General features: G+C 44.6%; 1 protein-coding gene across 1 annotated transcript in view; it reads left to right on the top strand.

Annotated features, from left to right (window-relative positions):
- LOC149122812 (outer dynein arm-docking complex subunit 2-like) overlaps positions 1-27,762 on the top strand; it is a 166,078-nt gene that overhangs the window by 53,070 nt on the left and 85,246 nt on the right. Inside the window, 1 exon segment of the mRNA XM_089311277.1 lies at positions 17,957-18,071. Coding sequence (XP_089167403.1) covers positions 17,957-18,071 — 115 coding nt within the window.

Genomic DNA, 27,762 nt, shown 5'->3' with positions numbered 1-27,762 from the left:
GTACTGACTTCAGGTACGAGAAGGCACCAGCAATTTTCGCCCCTTGTGTTTTTCAGTAAGAACAAGAAATACAATCTTAACAGTAAAAAGCTGGCTACAGCACCTGGCTCCTGGCTTCGGATCGGCGCAGCGTGCCGGCCGTAGCGGCCATTTGTGGGGTGAACCAACGGAAGGAAGACCTTTCTCTCTGTCTCTCTCTCTCACTGTCTAACTCTGCCTGTCAAAAAAAAAAAAAAAAAAAAAAGCGATCCTTATGAAATCAATGATTTTGTAAAACTCTTGGCTTTTTTTAGTAGTTTACACTTCTGCTTTTAAAAAAGTGATAAATTATTATATATTATTTATATATTTATATACATTATATTTATGCCCCTCCTTAGTTTTTAAAACAATAGATACCCTGATAAATAAGCTTATGAAAAAGTAAATTGATTCATGCTGAATTTTCCTTTGTTGACTTTTATTGTCTATTTGATATGTACAGAATTCATCTGGAGGTAATTTGGCCTTTAAGTATATAAAATCACACCAACATTGCAAAACAGCCATTAACACTTGTGTTCTGGGGAACATAATTTTCTAATAAAACACTATACAATTTCAAACATCTAAAAATACTCAAGGTAAAAACCTCCAGAAATATCTGTGATGCATTTTCCACACCTCAGGATCTCTACTTTCCTTTTTTTTTTTCTCAAGTTTCTTTTTAACTTTTACTTTGAAATAGCATTAGACTTACTGAAAATTTGCAAAAACAGAGAAATTACAGAGAACAGAGAGTTCCCACACACTCTTCACATCCTACACAGCCATAGTAAAATTATAGAAACCTTCCATTGTTCAAGTCCAAGTTTTTGACTTGGAATAGTGTTTTAAAGTTTTCTTCCTGTGGGTTTTGTTCATTTTTGTTCTGCTCATTCGTAAGTATTTAATCTTTGCTGATGGTGTCAGTGGGATTTTTATTTCCTGCAGTTATGTCTTTCAATTGTTTGTCCTGTGAACATTATTGAATTTTTGTGTCAATTCTATATCTTGCTAGCTTTTGGAATCTCAATTTTTATTAAATTTTTAAAACTTATATAAAGGGAGCAATTTTCACCAATTCCATATATACAGTTCTTAAAACATAATGATACATCCCACCCTACCCTCCCTCTCTCCCTGGAGTCTCTTAGTGAGTTCATTTTGGTTTGTTCTCCATGAGAAGTGGGGATGTCTCACTTGCAGACCATATAATGCCCACAAAATCCTTTGCCAAGGCAACAATAGGTGGGAGTCGAAATTCAGTAGATCAATAGCAGGTTGATTTCTAAGCTGATGATTTTGTATGGCCTGTGAATGATGTTATTAATATCCAGATTGCCCTTGGCAGAAACAAGGTTCCCCACACCTGGCTGGAAGTGGGTGCAAAACTATGTCCCATTGACCAAGTCTTGTTTCTTTCTTTCTTTCTTTTTTTTTTTTTTTTTTTTTTTTTGACAGGCAGAGTGGACAGTGAAAGAGAGAGACAGAGAGAAAGGTCTTCCTTTGCCATTGGTTCACCCTCCAATGGCTGGCGCACCACACTGATCCAATGGCAGGAGCCAGGTACTTCTCCTGGTCTCCCATGGGGTGCAGGGCCCAAGCATTTGGGCCATCCTCCACTGCACTCCCTGGCCACAGCAGAGAGCTGGCCTGGAAGAGGGGCAACCAGGACAGAATCCGGCACCCTGACTGGGACTAGAATCTGGGGTGCCGGCGCCGCTAGGCGGAGGATTAGCCTAGTGAGCCACGGCGCCGGCCCAAGTCTTGTTTCTGCAAATAAAGTTTTGCTGGAGCATAGTCGCATGCATGCATTTATTTGTGTATGTGGCTTTTGTGCTACAGTGGCAGAACTGAGCAGCTATGAAAGGATGCACAAAAACAAATACTATCTCAGTCTTTATAGAAAAGTCAGCTGAAACTCTGCATGAGGGGCATTTTAGAAAGAGTTGCATCCCTGTATAAATTCGTACTCTTTGAGTGGATTTTTCTTGTCGGGTTTCATTAGGTCACTCCCCAGCCCTACAGCGGTGAATAGCAGGGGAGATAGCAAGCCTCTTTGCCTTGCTTGGATTTTGGCAGAAATACCTTGAGTATTTCCCAGTGCTGTAAAGTAAGGGCTTTAGGTCTTTCGTATATCTGCGCTGTCCTGCGTAGTGGGTCAAGCAGAACTTGGCTCTCCAAACTCACGCAAGATGTTTCAGCTCCCACATCTTGGTGTTAAAGGACGATGGAGTAAGGGTGGAGACAGAGCGGGTCTGGTGGGCATCTTCAGGGCGTAGGGTGCTTGACCTCAACAGGTAGTTCTCACGGGAAGACCGGTTATTTAGGCCACATTTGGCCCATCATCTCTCTCTGTCTCTGCTTCCCTGTGCTCATTCCCCTGCCTGCTCCCTCACGGCCAGCCTCCTCCAGACACCAGCCCCATCTAGAACCATGAATCTCCCAACTGTGAACCAGAATGAGCCTTTTCCTTCCCAAGGAGTATGCGAAGCTAATCCAGAAATATGTGCTGACTTTTTCTAGAAGGCTTTTTTTTTTTTTTTTGAGCATTTCTAGAAGTCATGCTCCATCTGGTATCTGTTCATATGGCAAATGAATGTGTTTCTAGTAGCCGGCCCCGCGGCTCACTAGGCTCATCCTCCACCTATGGCACCGGCACTCCGGGTTCTAGTCCTGGTCGGGGCGCGGGATTCTGTCCCGGTTGCTCCTCTTCCAGTCCAGCTCTCTGCTGTGGCCAGGGAGTGCAGTGGAGGATGGCCCAAGTGCTTGGACCCTGCACCCCATGGGAGACCAGGAGAAGCACCTGGCTCCTGCCTTGGGATCAGCGTGGTGTGCCGGCCGCAGCGGCCATTGGGAGGTGAACCAACAGAAAAGGAAGACCTTTCTCTCTGTATCTCTCTCTTACTGTTCACTCTGCCTGTCACACACACACACAAATACGAATGCATTTCTAAACATTGAACCAGCTTTGCAACCCTGTTTTTTCTCATGCCAAGGGAAACTGTATTTACCATTGTGTTATTTAATGTTGTGTAGCAATACGCATTAATGATACTGTTCTGCGTGTTTTTGATTGTCTGTCATCTAGGCATCAGTGCTGTACTTGATTCACGGAAGAATCCGACGTTTTCGCCATGTTCAGTCCCCCGGAGTGATCTGTTGAGCCCTGGGACAATCTGAACTTTGAAGATGCGGTAGAAGTCTTGGCAGTCACGCAGGCCCACTTGTCTGTTGTTAGCTCTTGAGCAGCTGTCTCTGGTTCTTCCTTGGAACATGGTCTACCTATGCTTTCCACCTGCGTGCGGTCCAGATTTCCAATCTATGTTTCCTTAGTGAAGAAATTCTCAGTTTCGTTTAGGTTCTCAAATTTATTTGAATAGCAGTAGGCAAAGTAGACTCCTCCATTTTTAAATTTTGCCCTTTTCAATGATTATTTTCCCCTTGTCATTCTGACCAAGTTAGCTGGTATGATTTATCTATTTTGATTTTTCCCCCTGGAAAATGTAATTTTAGTAATTAGTGCAGTGCTGTTTACCTAATAGATTTCTCTCTTTCTCTCCCTCCCTCCTTCTCTCTCTCTCTAAAGGTTTCTTTATTTATTTACTTGAAAAGCAGAGCATCAGAGAAAGAGATATGCAGAGAGAAAGAGATTTTTTCATACTGCCGATTCACTCCCCAAATACTTGGCTGCAACAGCCAGGGCTGGATCAGGCTAAAGCTAGGAGTCAGGAACTCCATCCTCTCCCGTGTGTGTGGCAGGGGCCTTCTGTGGAATTCTCAGGCATATTAGCAAGAAGCCGTATCTGAAGCTGAGCAGCTAGGACTTGAATTGGCACTCTGATATGGGATGCTGGCACCCTAAGCTGTGGCTTAAATGGCTGTGCCACAATGCTGGTTCCAACCTTATAAACTTCTGCTTTTATCTTTATTGCTTTCTTTTCTAACTATTTTTTCAATTTTTTTCAGCGAGTTATTTAACTCCTTTTTAAAAAACCATCGAAGTAGTTTTTGCTATGATTTTCCTTTGACATGGACTTAAATGTACACTGTAGATTCTGATAGGCGACCTTTCATCATCAGATTTTAGAGGTTTCTTAATTTCATTTTACATTTCCATTTCAGCTCAGGAGGGTTGTTGTTTTGTTTTGTTTCATTCCGTTTTAAAGACAGAGATAGAGAAATCTTGCAAAACTGTGTTTCACCCCCCTGCCCGCAAATGTCTACAACAGCTGGGGCTAGGCCAGGCTAGAGCCGGAAGCCTGATACTCCATCCAGGTCTCCCACAATAGTAGCAAGGACTCAAGTATTTGAGCCGTCACCTGCTGTCTCCCAGGACACCCAGCAGGAAGCCTGGTCCAGAAGCCAAGGAGCCAAGAACCGGGAACCAAAGTGTGGAATGCAGACTTTCCCAAGCCATGGCTTAGGCATCTGAGCCAATTGCTTGCCCTTCCCACCCTGCCGAGGCGTTTTTTGATAGAGTTCCAAAAGAATTTTGTGTGTTTGTTTTGGTTAGCTATTTCCTTTCTGTCCGTTATACTGGGTTTTGGTCTGAGTGTGCTGATTATTTTATTTCTACTTTTGTAGCACTCCCTGATGTTTTCTCTCTGATCTACTGGAAGGTGAATGTTTGTGAGTATTCTGTAGGTGGTTGGGGTGAAGATACACTTCTTCCCTCGTAACAGAGTGTGGAGTGCATAGATACACATCTTCAGACTTACTGTGTTAGATCATCTCTCCCTACGTAATTTTGGGTGGTGGATCTGTCTTACACAAAAAATAGTATAATAAAATCTCTTAGCAGTGTTTCTGTCTGTGTCATCTTACATCTCTTGTGTGTTTTGTTTTGCTTTGCTTCTTAAATCAGGCGCTGTATTATTGGATACCTAAATGTTTCTAATGGTTGTGAATTCTGGTTTTTAGTAACCATGTACTTGACTTTGCCATGTTGAGTGCAGCCTGGCTTGCTTTCTGCTTGTGTGGTATCAGGGTCTTTCCCCTGACCTTCTTACTGCTTCTGTTGGCTGGGTTTATGGTGTTCTGCTTCTTTATTTTGTTTTTCTAAATCCCTTTGTTTAGGCATGTCCTTTTCCACAGTATATAGAGGGGCCCTACACTGTGTACCAAATTAAGCATAGATTTTGCTTTAATAAGTGGGTTGAAACCATTCACACTTATTGATATGACTAAAATACTTGTCCTGATGTTTAAAAATTGCTTATCTTTGTTATAATTGCTATAGATTTGTAGTCTTCGTTCTTTAAATATTTTATTGTTATTTAGAATGTTGTTTTTGAGAAGTCTGATGCTAGTTGAATTTACTTTTTCTCTGTAAGTTATTTGATCTTTTTGGTAAGAAGCCCTGAGGATTTGTTTAACTTTATAATTTTATGAGGTTGGTCTAAGACTTGATACTCATCAGCTGGTTAACCTGAAATGTAGATTATACAGGAAAGGCAGAATATGTGCTTTATTCTACCTTTTTTCAAACAAACAAACAAACAAACAATGGGCTGATGTTGTGGTGCAGCAGGTTAAGGTGCCACAATGCCAGCATCCTATATCAGAGTGCTGGTTCAAGTCCCAGCTGCTCCACTTCCGATGCAGCTCCCTGCTAATGGGCCTGGGCCAGCAGGAGAGGATGGCCCAAGTGCTTGGACCCCTGCCAATCACGTGGGAGACCAGGGTGGAGTTCTGGTTCCTGTCTTCAGCCTGGGCCAGCACAGTGTGTTGTGGTCATTTGGGGAGTAAGCTGGCTGATGGAAGACCTCTCTGTCTCCCCTTCAAATAAATCTTTAAAAACAAAACAAAACAATCAGTTTTCAGATAGATGGGTTGTGAGAGACCCTAGCAAACTCCAACTCCAGCAGTGATGAGATTTTTTGTTGTTGTTCAATAAGAACTCACGGATATTCATGGTTGTCTCCTCTGTTCTTTTACACAAAACATATGACATACACAATTTAAACCCTGAAATTCCAATGTCCTTAGTTTTCCATGACTTGAAAATAACCTTAAAATGCAAAGGTCAGTTTTCAAATGCAAAGAGTTAGATTTCATGTTCTTTAGAAGATAATCAAGAAAGAAGTGGTTCTGTTAGTATTCTGAAATGCCCGGGATGCTACGAAATTGTGCCTAACAACACGCCTAAGTAATATACTCATTTCCTACAATTTCTCATGTAAAATATTTTCCTTCTGCACATTGCAAAATAAACATTTGTTGAACTGATTGTTACATGGTCCAGCGTTATGTGATCGTGTAATGAAAGACTCTTTCATAGAACACATACACAAGGATAGAATTAAAACTTCCCATGGCGTCTGTAACTCGAAATTTCCTGTCTTCTGTGGTTCAAACGTAATTACGTTGCATTTACATAGTTTTTCAAAAGTTTTGCATTGGGTTTATTTGTTCTTTTTAAAAAGGAAAAAAAATAAAGCTGTGCTTGTTTGCATACAGAAGAGATTCAATCTCCTCGTGGCGGCTCAGCTATTTCTTTTGCCACAGAACCAATGTTTGTGACCTTTCAGGGTTTATACAAGACACAGAATATATGTTGGACGTGTTTGTATCAGTAAGAACATTCTTCCTTCCTTTCACATTTTCTTTTGTGTTTTCCATCTGGGTACTTTTAAAAGCATGTAGATTTAACAAAGGTATAGAAACGCCAAATGAAAAATAATTGAGTCATTTAATCTTCTGAACTTAAATGTTCCTTTTTGAAAAAAGATTTATTTATTTATTTGGAAGGTAGAGTTACAGAGGAAGAGAGAGACAGAGAGAGGGCTTCCATCTGCTGCTTTACCCCCTAGATGGCTACACCAGCCAGGGCTGGGCCAGGCCAAAGCCAGGAGCCAGGAGCTCCATCCAGGTGTCCCAACGTGGATAGTAGGACCCAAGCACTTGAGCCATCTTCCGCTGCTCTGCCAGGTGCATTAGTGTGGAACTGGATCGGGAGTGGAGCAGGCAGGACTCGAACCAGCACACATGTGGGATGCCGGCGCCGCAGGCAGAGGCTTAGCCTTCTACATACACCACAGCGGCAGCCCCTTTCTGTGAATTTTTGAAAACTGTTTATAGCGGTCCAAGACAGTAGTTTTCCATTTACTCCTTACAAGTCCCATTCTGTTTTCTTCTCGCCCCTCTTTTTATCTGTTCTCATGGTTCTCTAAATCTAATGTCCTGGACATGGCAAGTTTCTGTTTTGTGTTGAAGCCTAATCCTCACCGTGGGGATTTTTGCAAGTGGGACCTGTCACAGGTGATTGGTCGCGAGGGTGAAGGTCTCATGAGTGGAATTTGTGCCCTGTAATAGAGACCCTGAGATGACCTTGACCCTTCCACCCTGTGAGGTCATAGCGAGGAGACAGCCCTCACTGGACCCCTGGAACCTGCCTGCGCCAGACTCCAGAACTCTGCAGAATGTGCGTTTGCTGTTCCCAAGCCCCCCAGTCCTTGGCATCCTTTACTGCAGCCCAGACAGGCCGAGTCTCAGTGCGTCTTTCCTCTGCGGCTGCTTTCAAGACCTGCTCTCTGTCTCTGGGTTTCAGCACTCAACTGTGAGTGCATCGGTGTGATTTCCTTTGCATTTATCTGATAATGTTCGGGTTCAGCTGTGCTTCTTGAACCTGTGAATTCTTCTTGTCCATCAGTTTTGGAAAGATCTCAGTTATCACCATCAGAAATATTCTTTGGTCCTCTTTGCTCTTCCAGTTACACATAGGTTCTTTCATCTGATAGTCCACAGACATTGGACTCTGTTTTGTCTTTTTTCTTTTTCAGTTGGGTACTTTTTATTGTCTTTAAGTTCATAGATACCTTTCTCTGCCATGTCTAATTTGCTGTTAAGCTCAGCTGAATGAGTTCTTCTTTTCTGATACTAAACCACACACACACACACACACACACACGGTATATATATGTGTATATATAGAGAGAGAATATATACACACATGGCTATGCATGTGTATAGTTTTCATGTCTGGTTGTAGAACTTCCTTTCTGCTGGATCCAGTTATGACTACTTGTTTTTTAAAATATTTATTTATTTATTTGAAATTCAGAATTACGCAGAGAGAGAAGGAGAGGCAGAGAGAGAGAAAGAGAGAGAGAGAGGTCTTCCATCTGCTGGTTCACTCCTCAATTGGCCACAATGGCCAGAGCTGTGCCAATCCGAAGCCAGGAGCCAGGAGCTTCTTCCAGGTCTCCCACATGGGTGTAGAGGCCCAAGGACTTGGGCCATCTCCTGCTGCTTTCCCAGGCCATAGCAGACAGCTGGATCAGAAGTGAAGCAGACTGGTCTCAAACTGGTGCCCATATGGGATGCTAGCACTGCAGGTGGCGGCTTTACCCAATACTCCAGAGTGCCGGCCCTGAGTAATTTTGAAAAGTGCATAATCGTAGTCAACTTATATCACTGTGTCTTAGGGAAAAAGTTTTTAAAGATTTGTTTACTTAATTGAAAGTGTTAGAAAGGGAGAGATAGTGAAGGGAAAGAGATCTTCCATCCACTGGTTCACTCCCCTAAATGGCCACAGCTACCAGGGCTGGGCCAGGACGAGGTCAGGAGCCAGGAGCTTCACCCACATCTCCCACGTGGGTGCAAAGGCTTTAACACTTGGGCCATCCTCCACTGCTTTCCCAGGCACACTAGCAGGGAGCTGGCTTGGTAGCAGAGAAGCCAGGTCTCAAACCAGCGCCCATATGTGATGCTAGCGCTGCAGCCGGTGGCTTAACCCACCACGCCACAGTGCCAGCCCCGTAAAAAAGATTTTGTATGATCAAAGGATAGCTGTTTAGTGGGATGTCATTCAGGCATTCAGGCTCATACATAGACAACCAAAATCAAACCAGCAGTGGTACAAATACGGAAAAAAACGAAGAAAGATAATAGAGAAATCAGTAGTATATTCAGAATCTCTATCTATAGCCATGTATGTAAGGACCTATTAAAATGTAGGATATAATCACAGAGCATCCATGAAGAACCCAATAAAACTGGACTTCCTACTTACTTCTTTTAGAAAACCAAGGCAATTAAAAAATTAAGCGCAAAGAAAGTAAAGTACAAGACGCCAAGAGAAATAAAGAAATACTGCAGTTGTACCATCTTGTTGTGGATGGCTATTCTAAGCATGAGACCAAAATCATAAAGGACACAATTTACAAGTGTTTTAAAAAGATTTATTTATTTGAAAGTGTTACAGAGTGAGCAAGAGTCAAAGCATACACTCTGGAGAGAGATCTCCCATCTGCTGGTTCACTCTCCAGAGGGCCACAACAACTAGGGTTGGGCCCGGCCAAAGCCAGGAGCCAGGAGCTTCATCCAGGTCTCCCACATGGTGGCAGGGGCCCAAACACTTGAGCCATTCTCCGCTGCTTTTCCCAGGCCATAGCAGGAACATGAACCAGCGTGCATACAGGATACTGTCATCACAGGTGGTGGCATCACCCACCCTGGCAGCGCACCAGCCCCGCTCTGCAGAATTAATGGCTTGAAGTTCTACACGCCGAGGAAGAATAAAAGGAGAAGTAGGAGAAAGGTAATCACAAGCTGGTTATGAACGGGAAAGGATTAAACCTTTGTCCCGCACTCCTGGAGGAACGTCACGAGCTCTAGTTAACACGAGGAAGCTCTTCTTCATAGAATGACACAGGCTAGCAAGGTGAGAAGATGGGTGGAACTGGAGAAACCACTATTTTACAAATCCCCATAAATAACTCTTTTTTTTGACAGGCAGAGTGGACAGTGAAAGAGAGAGAGACAGAGAAAGGTCTTCCTTTACCCTTGGTTCACCCCACAATGGCTGCTATGGCCGGCACACTGCGCTGATCCGAAGCCAGGAGCCAGGTACTTATCCTGGTCTCCCATGGGGTGCAGGGCCCAAGCACTTGGGCCATCCTCCACTGCACTCTCTGGCCACAGCAGAGAGCTGGCCTGGAAGAGGGGCAACCGGGACAGAATCCGGCGCCCCGACTGGGACTAGAACCCGGGGTGCCAGCGCCGCAGGCAGAGGATTAGCCTATTGAGCTGCAGCGCCAGCCTCATAAAATAATTCTTTTAGGCCAAAATAATGAATGGGACGCTCAAGCTATGAGGCAGGGCAGAGTGTACTCAGAGTGGCACCATGGGGCCCACAGGTGCTTCTTCTCAGTGGACAGGGGAAACTGTCCCTTCACAGCAGGGAGATCTGGCAGTCCCCAGTGGGCTCCCATGACCCCACCTGGCGCTGCTAAGATTTGGACAGCTGGCCACTCTGTGCTCCTTGCCATGTTGCAAGCCTGGCATGAGACAGGCTCTAATTTAGTATTTACAATAGGAATGAATAATTCTTCTGGAGAGAAATTGCTGGAGTCTTTGTAATCCTAGTACTCACGCCAATCACAGTACTAGCTTCTTGCCTTACCACGGCCAAGAAATTAGTTTTTAAAGAAGCTTATTTTCATCTGCCTGAAAGAGAGTCAGACACAGAGAAAGAGAGACAAAGATCTTCCATCCACTAGTTCACTTCCCAAGAAGCAGCCAGAGCTGAACGAGGCTGAAACCAGGAGCCTGTCACTGCATCTGCTTCTCCTGTGTGGGTGGCAGGGGCACAAGCCCTAGACCCATCATCTCTGCCTCCCAGGGTTCAGTAGCAGGGAGCTGGAGCGGAAGCAGAGCAGCTAGGATCAGAGTGGCGCTACAGTGTGGGATGCGGCCTGATCCGCTGAGCCCCGGCACACCCCTCAGCCCAGAGACTCAGCGTGCCTTCCCAGATGAGCCACAGCACACTCCTCAGCCCAGAGACTGTTAGCGTGTCTTCCCAGATGAGCCACATCACACCCCTCAGCCCAGAGACTTAGTGTGCCTTCCCAGATGAGCCACAGCACACCCCTCAGCCCAGAGACTTAGTGTGCCTTCCCAGATGAGCCACAGCACACCCCTCAGCCCAGAGACTTAGTGTGCCTTCCCAGATGAGCCACAGCACACCCCTCAGCCCAGAGACTTAATGTGTTTTCCCAGATGAGCCACATCACACCCCTCAGCCCAGAGACTTAGCGTGCCTTCCCAGATGAGCCACATCACACCCCTCAGCCCAGAGACTTAGCGTGCCTTCCCAGATGAGCCACATCACACCCCTCAGCCCAGAGACTTAGCGTGCCTTCCCAGATGAGCCCCGGCACACCCCTCAGCCCAGAGACTTAGCTTGTCTTCCCAGATGAGCCCCGGCACACCCCTCAGCCCAGAGACTTAGCGTGCCTTCCCAGATGCTGTCACAGGCACAGCTTTTCTCCAAATCTGGTCTCCCGTAGCATCTTCAGAAAAAGGCAGAGGGAAATAGGACAGAGTTGAGGATTTGGTTTTTTCCTAGAATTCTTTCCTAATCAGTTTTTCACAGGGGTGATCACTTTTTTTAATAGAAAACTTTTATTTAATAAATATAAATTTCCAAAGTACAAATTTTGGATTATAGTGGCTTTTCCCCCCATAACCTCCCTCCCACCTGCACCCCTCCCATCTCCCACTCCCTCTCCCATCCCATTCTTCATCAAGATGCATTTTCAATTATCTTTATATACAGAAGATCAGCTAGTCTATACTAAGTAAAGATTTCAACAGTTTGCACCCACACGGAAACACAAAGTATAAAGTGCTGTTTGAGTACTAGTTATACCATTAATTTACATAGTACAACACATTAAGGACAGAGATCCTACATGGGGAGTAAGTGCACAGTGACCCCTGTTGTTGATTTAACAATTGACACTCTTATTTATAACGTCAGTAATCACCCAAGGCCCTTATTATGAGCTGCCAAGGCTATGGAAGCCTCTTGAGTTCACAGACTCTGACCTTATCTAGACAAGGCCATAATCAAAGTGGAAGTTCTCCGCTCCCCTCAGAGAAAGGTACCTCCTTCTTTGATGGCAGGGGTGATCACTTTAATTCTGACATACATCTCTGTTTTCCTTCTTCCTGGCTGAGTTGCTGACTTGGTTTCAAAAAATTTGTAGATTTCAGTTGCTTCTTTTCATGCTGTGTTTTAAGAACATTATGTTCTTTTAAGCTAACCATATTTAGCTTGAGCCGTCGTCCTACCATAGTATTTACCACTATGATTTTAGCAAATACTGGGAAATCTTTAGAAAACTTGCAGCCTTATGGTTTCAAAATTGGCATTTTGGTATTGCCAGCAAGAGGCCCTACGACCTTAACCATGCCCATGATATTGGCCCCAGCTGTTTGCAGTTCTTGACATGTGTGGCCTCAGTAGGCAGTCCAGCCAGCCAGACTTCAAAGAGTCTTGGCAAATGTTAATATAACAGAAGAGACCAAGAAACCTAACAAGCAAGTGCATGTTTGGGGGTCACCTGCTGTTGTTTAACAGCCAGCGTATGAACACATATTCATCTTTCTGGAGTTGTTATGCTGCCAACCAGGCAAACTTTACACAATACAGTCAGTTTGAAATATATTAATGCAGTTTTGTTTTATGTAAGATTCTATTGCCACAAAAATGGACAGAGCTAAAATACTATTGGAAACGAGTCCAGGGCAAGATGCTAATCAGATTGGAGAGTTATACAGAATGGGGCCAACCCACGGAAAATGGGTAGTGGGGTAAACTGGTGCTACCTGTGTGCTTATGGCTGACTGTACAAGAAACAGTAGTATTGGTGCCACCTGTGCGCTCATGCTGACTGTATAAGAAGCAGTAGAACTGGTGCCACCTGTGTGCTCGTGGCTGACTGCATTGTGATGAATTTCTGTGAAGATATACTTTCCACTTGGAGATGACTCCCAGTGAAACTTTACTGCTTGGATTTAGAATCTGAACATGTATCTTTAAATTTTTAAAAAAATTTGTTTTCATTTTATGTGAATGTCAGAGAGACAGAGACAGAGGCAAACAGAGAGGAGGGCTCCTCCCTCCTCTGGTTCACTCCCCACAAGCCCACAACAGCCAGGGCTGGGCCAAGCTGAAGCCAGGAGCCAGACCTCCATCTGGGCCTCCCACATGAGTGACAGGGACCCGGATGCTTGAGTTGTCAGCCGCTGCCTCCCAGGTCGCGCATTAGCAGGAAGCTGGAATGATGAGCAGATCCGAGACTCCAGCCCAGGCTCTCTGGGATGGGATGCGAGTGTCCTAAGTGGTGTCTTACCTGCTGTGCCAGTCACCTCCCCCAGATGATGGGTTCTTACCGCAGGAGGTGGAGCTGGCACAGGCGGAGGCTTGCAGTCAGGAGCAGAGCTCATGTGGTCTTAGCGTAGATTCGTGTCTCATCTCTGTGTTCGCATGGAAGCCAGCACGCATCCACTGCAGCCTGTATTATCCTAGATGACACCGATCTCCTTCACTCCCTCGTGCACCTGTGGAAAGTGGTGAAAAACGTGGGTGGGCCTGTGCACGTGCTCCCAGCGGAGGTGAAAAGCACGCTCGGTCTGCGTGCTTCAGCTCTCAGAGTGTAAGCCAGCGTCTTCCGGCAGGCCAGGGAGGATCCACTTTCTTGCCTTCTTTTTGCTTTGGGTTGCTGCCGCTGCTGTGTCAACTGGCCCCTAGGCATGGTGTTGAAGTACCTAGTGGCATTCCTAAACACAGGAAGCCGTACTGGCCTTACAGAAAAAGTGTGTGTGTTATGCAGGCGGCGTTCGGACATGAGTGTTACAATTCTGGTCGCCACAAGTTCAATGTCACTGGATCAACAGCGTGCTTGTTAAATACGGTGGCTCGAGACAGAAACCTGTAAGCCAAGGTTGGGTTATTGGTCAGCTAATGGAAGTGCTCTGACCAGTCACAGGAATAAAACTTCACACTTTAAAATGTCCATGGAAAATGGAAGGAAAAGACATTCATTGGGGCCAGCGCTGTGGTGCAGTGGGTTAATGCCCTGGCCTGAAGCTCCAGCATCCCATATGGGCACCGGTTCTAGTCCCAGCTGCTCTTCTTCTGATCCAGCTCTCTGCTATGGCCTGGGAAAGCAGTAGAGGATGGCCCAAGTCCTTGGGCCTCTGCACTCGTGTGGGAGACCCAGAAGAGGCTCCTGGCTCCTAGCTTCAGATTGGCACAGCTCTGGCTGTTGCAGCCATCTGGGGAGTGAACCAGCAGATGGAAGACCTTTCTCTCTGTCTCTACCTCTCTCTGTAACTCTGTCTTTCAAATAAATAAAGTAAATCTTTAATATTGTTTTTTTTTTTTTTTGACAGGCAGAGTGGACAGTGAGAGAGAGAGAGACTGAGAGAAAGGTCTTCCTTTGCCATTGGATCACCCTCCAATGGCCGCTGCGGCCGGCGCACCGCACTGATCCAATGGCAGGAGCCAGGTGCTTCTCCTGGTCTCCCATGGGGTGCAGGGCCCAAGGATTTGGGCCATCCTCCACTGCACTCCCGGGCCACAGCAGAGAGCTGGCCTGGAAGAGGGGCAACCGGGACAGAATCCGGCGCCCCGACCGGGACTAGAACCCGGTGTGCCAGTGCCGCAAGGCAGAGGATTAGCCTAGTGAGCCGCGGTGCCGGCCTAAGTAAATCTTTAAAAAAAAAAGATAAATAAAAAAAATGCAAAAACATTTTAAAGCCAATATATAGTTTTTTTTCATAATATGCATGTTCTATTATCTTAAAAATTGTTTAAAGATTTCAAAAATTTATTTGAAAGGCAGAGTTACAGAGAGAGAAAGAGACAGAGAGAGAGAGAGAGAGAGATGTTCCATCTCTTACTGGTTCACGCCCCAAATGGCTGCAATGGCTGGGGCTGGACCAGGCCAAATCCAGATTTCCCATGTGGGTGGCAGGGACCCAAAGTACTTGAGTGTCTCCTACTGCTTTCCTGAGTGCATTAGCAGGAGCTGGTTCAGAAGTAGAGCATCCTGGACTTGAACTGGGGTTTGAACTGGTGCAGGTGGCAGCTTAACCCACTGTGTCACACATTAACCTTTTGAGAACCTTCATATGCATAGACTTTCCCTAGGAACACCGGGGCAATGTTTTCTCCTCCAGGGTTTGCAGTGACTTCATAGAGTGTAATGAGAGTTGACGATTGGTCATTTCTGTATGCCTGGGAGTTAATGCTTGGTACATAATCAAGGTGTTCTATGAGAAAATTGCTTATGGGGATTGGGGAAGAATGACCCAGCTCCCTTAACGTCTTAAATACTGGGCTTGGGAAACTGAGGTTTCAATATCATGCAAGCAATGGGAAGCTATGGGATACCACTTCCCCATCCCTGGGAGTAGTGATGGTTGGGCTGTGAATTTTTCTTTTCTTTTTATTTATTTACTTACTTATTTTTATTTGACAGATAGAGTTAGACAGTGAGAGAGACAGACAGAGAAAGGTCTTCCTTCCGTTGGTTTGGTTCACTCCCCTAATGGCTGCTACGGCTGGAGCTATGCCGATCCAAAGCCAGGAGCCAGGTGTTTCCTCCCGGTCCCCCATGTGGGTGCAGGGCCCAAGCACTTGGGCCATCCTCCACTGCACTTCCCAGGCCACAGCAGAGAGCTGGCCTGGAAGAGGAGCAACCGGGACTAGAACCCGGCACCCCATATGGGTGCCGGCATTACAGGCGGAGGATTAACCAAGTGAGCCATGGCGCCGGCCCCGGGCTGTGAATTTTTCAACAAGTGTTATTTGCGGTGCTACACAGTGCCATGGACAAAATCAATGTTCCTGGGGCCTTGCTTTCAAGGAGCTGTTGCAGAAGCTGTAAAGTGTCCTTGGGAAAATTAATTTCAGAGAGATTTGAAGGATGTATTGAAACTGAGAGACACTGGAGATGGAGACAGAAAAAAAAAAGTTCTGCACCGCTGTCACAATCCTGATGGGCGACAGTGGAGGGTAGGATCTGGGGCCGGCCCCGAGGACCCGGGAAGCAGGGGCCGATGCCTGAGTTGTGGTGAAGTAGGAAGAAGTCCATGATTTCATGCAGGGGGTGAGGGAGGTGGCAGCGATAAAGCGGAACTCCGAAGCTTGGCACCCGTGACCTGTTAGCTTCTGTGTCGGCCAAGGTCTTTGAATAACGTTTCCCTCATGCAACTGCGCTGAGCCTGCTTTTAAGTCGTCAGTAATGGGGCCATACTCCTCCTCCCTTTTAACTAAGCAGCTGGTGGACTGTCTAGGGTTGGGGACAATACATCAAGTTTTGTATAGCTAATAGAGAACATTATGGTTCGTGGTGCAATTTTGCCCATGGTGGCCCTGGATTGAGCTGTCCTTCTCTCTTTGTGACCTGTAAATATGTGTCACCCAAATAACTGCTAGAATGGCAAGTTGTGACTGGCAGTGTAGAGTGAAGTATTATTGTTAAATCCACTGCTGCAAATGGGAGAGAGCTGGACACGTGCTCATTGTGCAGTTTTGTGTGAAAAAATACAGAGAAGCAAGGAATCATTGAAGCATTCATTGTCTTTTTTTCTAATGTATGGATTTATTTATTTGAAAGGCAGAGTTACAGAGAGAGAGGGAGAGACAGATCTTCCATCTGCTGGTTCACTCCCCACTTGGCTGCAGGGCTGGGACTGCACCAGGCTGAAGCCAGGAACCAGGAACTTCTTAGGGGTCTCCCACTTGGACGCAGGGACCCAAGCACTTGGGCCATCTTCTGCTGCTTTCCCAGGCATATTAGCAGGAAGCTGGATAGGAAGTGTAGCAGCCGGGACTCGAACCGGCGACCCTGTGGGATGCTGGTGTTGCAGGCGGTGGCTTTACCTGCTATGGCACAACACTGGCCCTGAGAAATAAAACTTTTTTCCTTGCAGCGTGATACTAACAGAATGCTTGACATGTAAAGAATGACTTGGTTAAACTTTGATTTCAAATATTTTCTCAATGCACTTTTTCTTACTGAAGCCATTTTTCTAAAGAGACGGTTTATGTCTTATTCCAGGCCATTTGCATCACCAATTATATAAGGCCTTATATAAGGCCATGCAGAGCTGAGCTGATGCCTTACTTGGAAACTTTGAAATAATGCTTTTTTTTTTTTTTTTGTTCCTGGTAAACTCATCTCAGATAATCAGGAAATGTAGACATTTCTCTGTCAATCTTCAAGGAAAAAAAAAATAAATTGAATGGCATTTCAAGCTAGTCATATTTCTTCCACCAGGGGCTAAATATTGCATGTGTTTAAATTCGTGTTGAGATGAACAATCAAAGGAGTTTTGATGCTCTTTATCTGTTTTCATCTGTGTCGAGTTGAATGTATCTTTGTGAACAAAGCCATGTTTGTGAAGGATATTAAGTTTGGCTTGGCCTTCTGAGCTGTGCGTTCTCGGCGGACCTTACGGTGAGGTTATGCCCCAGGGCTGATTGATGTATAAACAGAAGACAGATGGCGCAGGGATGATGCTGATGATAATTCATTTTTCAGCTAGCCACGGAGATATTTTGATTACAGTGTGTTTAAGCAATTATAACAGTCTGCAGTGTGAGTCTTGCTGGGAAGAGAGCACATGGAAAACAAGTTAGGTGTTATTCGTGCCCAACAAAAGGTGCACTGTGGTGTAATGGTTTTCATTCCCAATGCGAGATTAGGACCGGAGGAGTCTAAAATATGTCATACAGTAAGGTAAGTCAATTAAGCACAGACCAAATAAAAAAGGTAACTGCACAGTTTTGAGGGACAAATATTTGTTTTGGAAAGTATTTAGATGTGATTATAGGAAAGAAACCAGTATTTTTACATTTAGGTAACAGCCTGTGTACAGCCAATTAAAAAATGATGTGGTTTGATTTTTAAGTTTATGTGACTCGTAATGATCATGCAGCTTGCTCTCTGTGTCGTGAATTTAAAACTGAAATCAGAGGCTGACAATTCAACAGCATGGTGTAAGAAAAAAAAAACAAATGAAATGTCTAAAAGAGACAAGATTAGAAATAGAATTGTGTTGTGAAGAGGTGGGCTGTCTAAGTTTTCATTTGCGCTCACTGGTTGCACCTCTGCTTTTGGTTCCATGATAGAACAATCGATCGCTTGGATGGAGTCCGCTTGTTGTGGTCCCTGCTAAAAGATCCTCACCCAGACGTGAAGGCCAGTGCGGCCTGGGTCCTGTGTCCCTGCGTTGAAAATGCCAAGGTAGGAACAGACCGCAAATCAGTCCGCCCCGAACCTCTGATGCTGTGTTGAGTAATGCCACCAAGGTCACTCATAGCTTTTGACTTACTGGCGGTCAGGTGTATCTGGCGGAAAAGAGTGATGGGCCGAGTTCATGCTAAAATAGCTTTTGAACAGCGCCTTTTCCTAACGTGTCTTAAAACACCCAGTGAAGCTGGTCTCAGGGGGTGGTGCTTGTTGAGTTCCACCAGGTTGGTGCAATTGAAACACCTACCCCAGGAGAATCAGGGTGGAGAAAAGTTGTGTGTTCTTATCTCTTGGCGGGGGGGACAAGAAAATTGTATGTGCACGGTTTTAACAGGGAGTGACCGTGTGTGGGGAGCTCCTTCTGTGTTAGCTGTAGATAAAGGCCACTGACTTCTGCGTTACCTTGAAAGGCTGACAGGATTGCACCGAGTCTCATTTTCAGTGCATCAGTAAATACTGGACTCTAACATCTCCATCCCTTCTTTTAGCCCTCCATTTGTTAAATTCTGGTGTTTTCCTTAGAGATTTCAGACTCTTTAGACCGTGCACACTTGACATTTTGCTGTAGGTTTAGAGGTTGCCCTTGGCGGTGCTTGTGTGTGAAGCTGTTTCTCCCTCCTGCATGTTTCTGTCTACAGGATTGTTTTTCTGTAGTGAATTTAGCATGACGTGGATACTATCCTCGGTCGCGTTTTGTAAAAGGTGAATTGTGAAGTGTGGTAGGTGTAGAGGAGACAGTAAAGACTTGTTAATTGAACCATCTCTTGTTATAGCAAAAAATATAAGGAGCTGAAGTGTTGACCTACAGGAAAATGGACAATAGGATGATAATCTATACTTATGCATGCAAGGTAGCAGTGAAAAGTGAGTGCATTTCAGCAATGTAGTCATCACTGTAGATGATGAGCATTTTGAGCAAAATAAAAACAATTCGAAGAAATGGATATATAATATAATTCCTACTGAAGTTCAAAGGAATTTTTTATGTTTTATTTTTAAAAACATTTAATTAATTTATTTATATGAAAGGAACAGTGACAGAGAGAGAGATAGGGAGAGAGAGAAATATTGTCCTTTCACTGGCTCGCTCCCCAAATGGCTGCAACAGCCAGGACTGGGCCAGGCTGAAACCAGGAGCCAGGAACTCCATCCTTGTCTCCCACATGGATGTCAGGGCCCAAGGACTTGGGCCATCCTGCTCTACCTTCCCAGGTGTATTAGGAGGGAGCTGGAGTGGAAGTAGAGCAGCTGGGACTTGAACTGGCGCTCTGATAGAGGATGCTGGCATCACAAGTGATGACTTAACCCTGCTATGCCACAACACCGGCCCCCAAAGGAGTTTTTTTTTTTTTTAAGGAAAAATGTAAATGATATTGTTTGGAGGCAATAAAGAAGCTTCTTGTGAAAGAATAATTCTTGTTGGTGACTTGCATGAAGCAGCCCAGTCCTTCCTTTGTAAATATGAACAACCAAGATCACCAGATATTTAAGGAGGACTGATGGGATCAGAGGGTCAGTAGTAAATGGAACTGACTTCAGAGGAAATAGAAACAATGTGAGGAACACAATAGAACAATAAATATTAAAAATATCCCCTGAGACCCGAGAGCGAATCCTGTGTCCAGATAGGCTGTTACAAAAGAAAAGTGTTCACTGGTTATGCAAGGGATTTTTGGAAATTAAAAATTATTTGGCAAAATAATAAATTTAGTGGAAGGGGTGGACACCAGGCTCCACATGAGTAAGTAATTAATGTGGAAGAAATTCTGGAGGCTGGAAAACAAGTAAGAATGTAAAAAGAAAATAGGGCATGCAAACACAGAAAAAGGGAAAGGGCGATTGAGGGGAAAAAACTGTGATTTTCTCTTAAAGGCACAGTTGCCGTAAGCTGAATTGCTAGAGAAAAGCTTGTCTTCAGATTGAAAAGAGCCCCTTGGGCCAAGCAGGAACATAAACAGATAAAACACCGGTAGCAATGTACGGATTTTACCTTGGTGTTTCCAGAAATTAACGAAAAGAGAAAAGTCACAAGACAGCTTGAATCACACCAGCATTACACTCAACATCATCTGTAATACATTCTAGAAGAAAAATGGAACACAATCTTTACCCTCTTGTCGGGGGGAAAACATTTTTTATTTTATTCTGGAATTTTATATTCTGCAATAGTAGCATTCAGATGTGAATCTAGAGTGAAGACATTTTGCTTTTAGAAATGCCAGCACTCAAGAAGTTTATACCTCTTAAATCTTTTCTGGAAAAAAATGTACTTTAGAATATTTTCCAGCAAAACAAAAGATTCTAAGAAAGAAATAACATGGACTGTAAGACACAGAAACGCGCAAATACATCATTGGAATTTTCAGTCAAAGATGGTTTTGTGTTAATAATAGGATTAAATTTTAAAGAAGTCCTCTACAGGTAGTGGCATCAAATGAAATAAAAACAGTATTATTGCAGTAACAGTTTGATTCTAAAGTAACATTTGATTTACAAACATGTTAGGCAGGTGGGAGTTGATGTTACAGAAAGCAACTAATTCTCACTGGTCATTGAATATGTAAATTTCAGCACAAAATTTACCCATTACCATTGGTGAGGTACCATTTTGTATAGAGTGCATTTCCACCGAGTGCTGTTATGTGTGAATTGTATCCTTATGTGCATCTGTGTGTTTGAGAGGCTTTGCACTGCTTCTGTAGTCATTACTACGGTGCAGGCTTCCTGTGCTCGGTCTTGGGCTGAGCCCCTTTGTGCAGCCTCAACGTGATCCATCGTTCCTCACTTTTTGTTCCGGGCTGCAAAACCTGGACTAGATCCAAGGCTCCACCAAGAGCTCCTCTTTTCTGTTCCCTTTCTCTTGAACTTCGCTTGCTGTCTGCACACTTCCCCTCTCCCCCCAACTTAGGGTCTTCTCAAAAGGAAAGACCCCTCGACCCTTTCTTGTCTTGGGGGAAAGACGAGAAGAAGAGATCTCGGCGTGTTTGCGTCTCTCTCCAGGAACCTCACCCTCCTTCAGCTCACGTTTGTCATTAGGTGACCTGAGCAGAGTGGCGCATTAGGGAATGGACGAGTTGGGTGACTAGCGAGGTTATTGCAACAGCTGATTTGACAATAGTTAGAATGTGACCTAACACAGTGGTAGTGCGGTAGTGCGAGAGGAGAGAAGGGTCCAGGTAAGAGATAAATGAGAAGTGGAGTCAGAAATCGGTGGTTGGCTGCGGTGTTGGCAGTGTAGAGGAAGTCAGGGAAGATTCTCAGATTTTTTTTTAACTCTGATGACTGAGGATCTGACGTCACCTGTTCCAAACATGGGAAAGATGTGTTTTGGGCAAACGGTGGGGAATTTGTTTTCCTCTAAGCAGTGATGTCTGGCCATTTGGATTTGTGAGTCTAGATGTCAGGAGAAAATTCTGGACTGCAGCCATCAGCACTTGGGTGGTAGCAGACGTCTTGAGGACAGATGAATGACGGGAGCCAAGTGCCAGCGTGAAGCCAGAAAGGAGGACAGGAGTGAGGAACCAGGAGAGTTTGCAAGGAAGGCCAGGAAGCAGGGCCCTCAAGAAGGTGCAGGTGGGTGAGGGAGCCCCACAGCATCACTGGCCCGTAAGAGGACGATTCCCTTTGAACTGGAGAGAGGGTACATCAGAAGTGGGAAGTCAGTGGTCATTGGTCCTAGCCATTTCCATGGAGAGCTGTGCGTGTACTCCAGGTAGCACTGGGGTGAGACGTGATTTGGGAAGAGGAAGCGGAGAAAAAGATCAATAGTTCTTTCCAGTAGTTCAGCTGTTAAGAGAAGGAGAGACTGTGAACTCCAGAAGGTGCTCAGGTTTACAGAGTGAATAACATGGAGGAGGCCTGAGTGTGTGTGTGGTCTGTGTGTCTGTTTACACAGAGAGCGGGGCAGGTGTGGGGGGGGGGGACTGGCTCTCTATGGAACACCATGCAGAAGGACAGGTCTGGAGTGGGTAGTCCCCGAGTCCAGTGAGATGAAAGCCAAGAGACTTCTGGGAAGAAACACTGAAAGGATCAGCTCTTCTTTAATCCAGGGGTGGACACATGTCCATCACCTGTCTGTCTATCCTCTGTCCATCTGTCTGTCGGTGTAATGTACCTGTCATCTACTACCTCTTAGGTTTCAAATTCAGAATAAAGTTTTCTAAGGGATCTGAATGACTAAGGTGAATTTTAAAAGCTGAAGTCAGAGTTTTCCTGACAGCAGATGACAGATAAAACTGATTATTTCAACAATGAGGACTGATTTTTCTAATTAATATGGAAGTTGTTTCCACAAATCAAATGAACTAAATGTGCTGAGTCAAGACTTGGATGATGTGTATAATATCGTAAAATATATCTTGTGCACCTAAACTGATGCTGAATGTTTTTAGGTATCATTTCAAAATGGGTGAGGCGGACATGTAGCTTTTCAGATCCGAGCTGGGGTATGTGAGCAGACACTGTGAACACACCTGGTCTGGTACACCCAGTGTGGCCCTTGAAATGGAAAAGAGGAAAATGTTTACAATGTAACCTTCCCTCAACAACACAGCTTGACTTGCAAAGCTCTTGTCTTAATGTGAGACCCTGTTTTCCAGGGTGAGACGCTGAGTGCTGTGTGGATCTTCCCCTTTCTGTAGCCCTCTACAACCACACTCATGTCTCAAGGCAGAAGAGTGTCCCCGGGGAGGCATATGAAAGAAAGAGCTCCGGGGAAAGAAAGCACATTTATGTGCTCAGGTCGCTGGGTCCCTGCCACACACACCCCCAACACCACCTCCATGCCGGGGGGGACACCTGGATTGAGTTCCCAGTCCTCACTCCAGCTGTTGAGGGCATTTGCGGGGAGTGAACCAGCAGATTGGAACTCTTTTCTCTCTCTGTCTCTCAAATAAGTACAATAAATGGAGAGCAACTCATTATTCACACAGATCCCAATCAAGTCGTGGTCTTCTAAGACGGCTCTATCTAATGAAAAGGTCTGTGAGGATGAAAACATACCCAGCAGGTGCAGCATCCACTGCCATTGTGGCTGTGGAGAACTTGCAAGGTGATCCACACGACTGAGAAACTGAATCTTTAATCACATCTCGTTTTTGATCAGTTTAGATTTAAATAGCCGCATATGTCCAGTGGCTATTACTTTGGTTCCCAGATATAGGACAGCTGTAATAAAGAGTTTTGTTTGAGTGGCGATTGCTACAAGGAGTTCTAAAGCTCAAGGATTAAATAAATTTGTTTATGGTTGCATGTTAATTACATAACTTTTAGAAAATAAAAAAGAGGAAAACATTATATTTTTAGCAATCAGAGACAACTACTACCAAGAGTTAACAGGCTTCTTTTCCCCCAAGCCAAGAATTGTGAATGCGTAATTGTTTATAAAGGACTTTCCATATCACTAATTTTCTCTGTATAGTATTTTATTGTATGGTTATATCATTATTTATAGAATCAAATTTCCAATGTTAAAAACAGTGAGGTTAAGTGAAATACAGATTTCTTTGGAGCCTTTCTAAAATATTCTATCCCACAGGGAAGGGAAGGGAAGTCACCGCTCACCCATGGGTAGAATTTGAGCACAGCTCCCTCTGGGTGTGTTTTATAACGGGCATTGTGTCATAGGTTAGTGGGCAGTGTTTCCTCATTTTCGGGAGCTCATAAAGTGATAGTGCATTCTACAGGCAGCTGCCTCGTGGTGGAGATCACAGGGTCAAGGATACCTGAAACTGTGTACACTCACAGATGCTGTGTACTTGGAACTCTTTCAGGATGTCACAGGGCGATTACAATCCCATCCAAAACTTTTCCCACTTAATTGTATTCAAGTTAGCACTTTCAGTTAATTTTTGCATGTTGTCTTAATGTTTTTACCCGAATTAAAATCATTCTCATGTGAGGTTGTATGTTTTGAGGGAGAGTAGGGGCGGGAAATGGGTGATGAATGTGCCCCAGCACCCAGCCTGGATTCCAAAGAGATCCTGCCCATTCTCCCCACCCCTCCTCCCCTCCACTCCCCTGTTCAGCTTTTGAGGAAAGATCACCTTTTATTTTGCATGGAAGCATTCCCACATTTACCCCACACTGGATGCTTTTGCGAGTCATTTTAGTCTCGCTGTCCCATGATCGTAAGATCTGGCGTTATTTTGAAGCAGACAGCCTGTTTGTTGGGGTTGATGGCCTGCAGCTGAAGCAGCCGTTGTCAGAGCTGAGAGCAAGCAGAGAAGGAAGAAGGGTCGGCCCTGACTTCAGACAAGTAACTGCCCCTTCAGGGCGATACCACATCTGTCAGGCACGGGACTCTGTGTGTGTGTGTGTGCGCGCGCGCGTGCACGCACGCTGTGGACATGGTGAATGCCAACTGTTCAAAACAGATGTCATGCATTTTTTATTGTTAACAGCCTATACTTTAGAGCACATTTTCAGATCTATCTGTTACGAAAATGAGATGTGAAAATCGCTACTAGTGAACGCACTGCGTCTCGTCGGGAAATACTTCCAGCCGCAGTGCCAGAATCAAGACTTCTGCAATGAATTATGGGCTAACTGAGACGAAGACAAGTTGGCATTGCATTTGCATTGTTCTTACTGTGTTATTAGGTTCATAAAGCGGATGTTATGTGGCAATTTTACCCACCCCAAAATTGACATTTTCACCAGCAGATCAGTGTGTCTATTAGAAAGCTTAAAACTTCCCTTCATTTTGGGCAAGCAATTACGGTATATATAAAGAGACTTCAGAAAGTCCCTGGAGAGGAACTGACGTTGGGGCATAGCACGTTAACCTGCTGCCTGCAATGCTAGCATCCCACGTGGGTGCCGGTTTGAGTTCTGGCTGCTCCACTTCCAATCTAGCTCCCTGTTTATGTACCTGGGAAAGCAGTAGAAAATGGCCCAAGCCCTTGGGCCCCTGCACCCACGTGGGAGACCTGGAAGAAGCTTCTGGCTCCTGGCTTCAGCCTGACCCGCCCTGATCATTGTGGGCATTGAGCAGTGAAGCAATGGATATAAGATATTTTCTCTCTTTGCCTCTCCCTCTTTGTCTGTAACTCTTTCAAGTAAATAAAAAAAAATAGCTTTTTTAAAGTTCATGGAAAATGGAATAAAAAGTAAGCTTTTATTGTGGCAAAAAAAAGTTTTTGAAATCCATGTGTACTTGTAGTAGGTTTTGATAGTTCATCAGTGATAAAGAAAATTAGGAGGTATAAATGATACTTCTTTCCAGCTTAATAATCACCTGTCCGTTCTTTAGGTGTTCGGAAAATAAGAGTGTAAAATGGGATCTTTATTATCTGGGCTTTGTCAAACTTGAAAGAATCTTTAAGACAGGAAATAAGAATATTCAAGTACAAAGCTATGCAGGGCTGTTCCATCTATCAAAACCAAAGAACAGAAAGTCGAACTGAAGTGAATGCATCACCAAAAAACTCACTGTACGTTTTTAAATGAGCTTTATTTAAACATTTTATTTAAAAGTTTACCACTTACATCTTTTCTGCATTAGCTTAGGGATATTTTTATTTTCCTTCGGTTAAGATTTCTAAAAAGGATAGAGATTCTGAAATCTGACATCGGCGGTGAGGTTGTTTAGTCAATTTCATGAGCTGCAGGTCAGGGTTGCAGACTAATAACTGCTTTGTGAGAAAGGCGAGGGCTTTGTAAGTGGAAGTAAAAAGCTGTTCCTTTCAAAGGCATGATCAAACACATATTTTTGGAGAAAAACAGTGGTTAAACAGGTGTTCAGTGTTAGGAAGCTGTGATGTAAAGAATGCAACAACGGAATCTGGCAAAAATCCACGTATTAAATTCTTTGTTCTTAAGGAGCAAAACTAACTGCTGCAGAAAGTCAACTCGAATTTAGGCTCCTTGAATAATAGGATATTGAAAAGGAGCAGAATGTGTGACTGTGCCCTATCGCTAACACCCACGTTCATGCCTTTTGCAGACATGAGTAAGAATCATGTTCCTTTCTTAAAATACCTTTGCACTTTTAATATTTCTTTTTGTGAGTGTTGCAAAAAAGTGTGTACAGTGGTCTCCTTAACTTTTCTTTTCATTAATGAATTTTAAAGATTTTATTGAGAAAAATGGGAACGTTTGCATACATTTGCAAGAAGTGATTAGCATGATTCACATTTATAATCACCACCCCCTTATGCATTGGAAAGGAGCCAAGTATTCTTATTTTAAAATAAATACTCCTGAGCCAGCGCCGTGGCTCAATAGGCTAATCCTCCACCTTGCGGCGCCGGCACACCGGGTTCTAGTCCCGGTTGGGGCGCCGGATTCTGTCCCGGTTGCCCCTCTTCCAGGCCAGCTCTCTGCTGTGGCCAGGGAGTGCAGTGGAGGATGGCCCAGGTGCTTGGGCCCTGCACCCCATGGGAGACCAGGAAAAAGCACCTGGCTCCTGGCTCCTGCCAGGATCAGCGCGGTGCGCCGGCTGCAGCGGCGGCCATTGGAGGGTGAACCAGCGGCAAAGGAAGACCTTTCTCTCTGTCTCTCTCTCTCACTGTCCACTCTGCCTGTCAAAAAAAAAAAAAAAAAAAAAAAAGATCAAAAAAAAAAAAAAAAAATAAATAAATACTCCAAACGCACAAGCAGTCAGTTGTGGAATTAGCAAACTCAAACAATCTGTCTTCCAAATCAGTAATATATCCATGAGATCGTTTGGCCTTGTAACCTCCTTTGACTTAATTTTGCTACTTGTTTAGAAAATAATGTCTGGTTTCGAATTTTAATCTTGGAAGGGGAAGAAAAAAAAAAACTCCAGTAATTTCAAAACCAGTGACATAAGGATCTGCTCCAAACAGAGAAGCCAATCAGAGAAACCTGAGAATGATTTCCCAGAAGAGAAGAGAAGTTAATTTCGGTGAGGGTGGAAGACATGCTCGGGCAATCAGAGCCAGGACGGTGGAACGGGGAGTGTGGCTGGAGCCAGCTTCCTGACCACAGGTGTTGCACAACACAGCTGATCAAACAGGACAGAAACTTGACATCACTCTCTGCTTAACCTCAGTGCCTGATGAGCCATGCCCAGAGAGCCAAGGAGAACCTGGAGAAGGGTGTGCAGGGGTTTGGTTTCACACTAAGAATCCTGCTGTAAACACAGTTTATGACCTTGGATTTGGCCATGTCGGGGCTGTAGAATGCATAGCTGTCCAGCAGCATGCCAAAGGATCAAAACATAGTTTTAAAAGAAAAAAAAAAAAGAAACCTAAAAGCCTGTTTAAAATATATAGTCAGAGTTTGTGTTCTGTCCAGCTATTTGTGGTCTGCTATCATTTTTAGTTATCAAATAGTTTTAATATGCTCCTCATCCAGCCTCCAGTCCTAGAATCCAAAAAGATTAGGGGCCGGAGCTGTGGTATAGTGGATAAAGCTGCCACCTGCAATGCTAGCATCCCATAAGGGCGCCAGTTCAAATCCGGACTGCTCTACTTCTGATGCAGCTCTCTGCTATGGCCTGGGAAAGCAGTGGAAGATGGCCCAAGTCCTGGGGCCCCTGCACCCACGTGGTAGACCCAGAAGAGACTCCTGGCTCCTGGTTTCAGATTGCCGCAGCTCTGGCCGTTCTGACCAACTGGGGAGTGAACCAGCGGATGGAAGACCTCTGTGTATCCCTGCCTCTCTTTCTCTCTCTGTGTAACTCTTCCAAATAAATAAATCTTAAAAAAAAGAGTTATGT

The sequence above is a fragment of the Oryctolagus cuniculus genome, chromosome 13, assembly GCF_051225735.1.
Source record: "Oryctolagus cuniculus isolate XC-2025 breed Fujian yellow rabbit chromosome 13, ASM5122573v1, whole genome shotgun sequence".
Classification (NCBI taxonomy): Eukaryota; Metazoa; Chordata; class Mammalia; order Lagomorpha; family Leporidae; genus Oryctolagus; species Oryctolagus cuniculus.
This window is presented reverse-complemented; position numbering and strand designations above follow the sequence as displayed.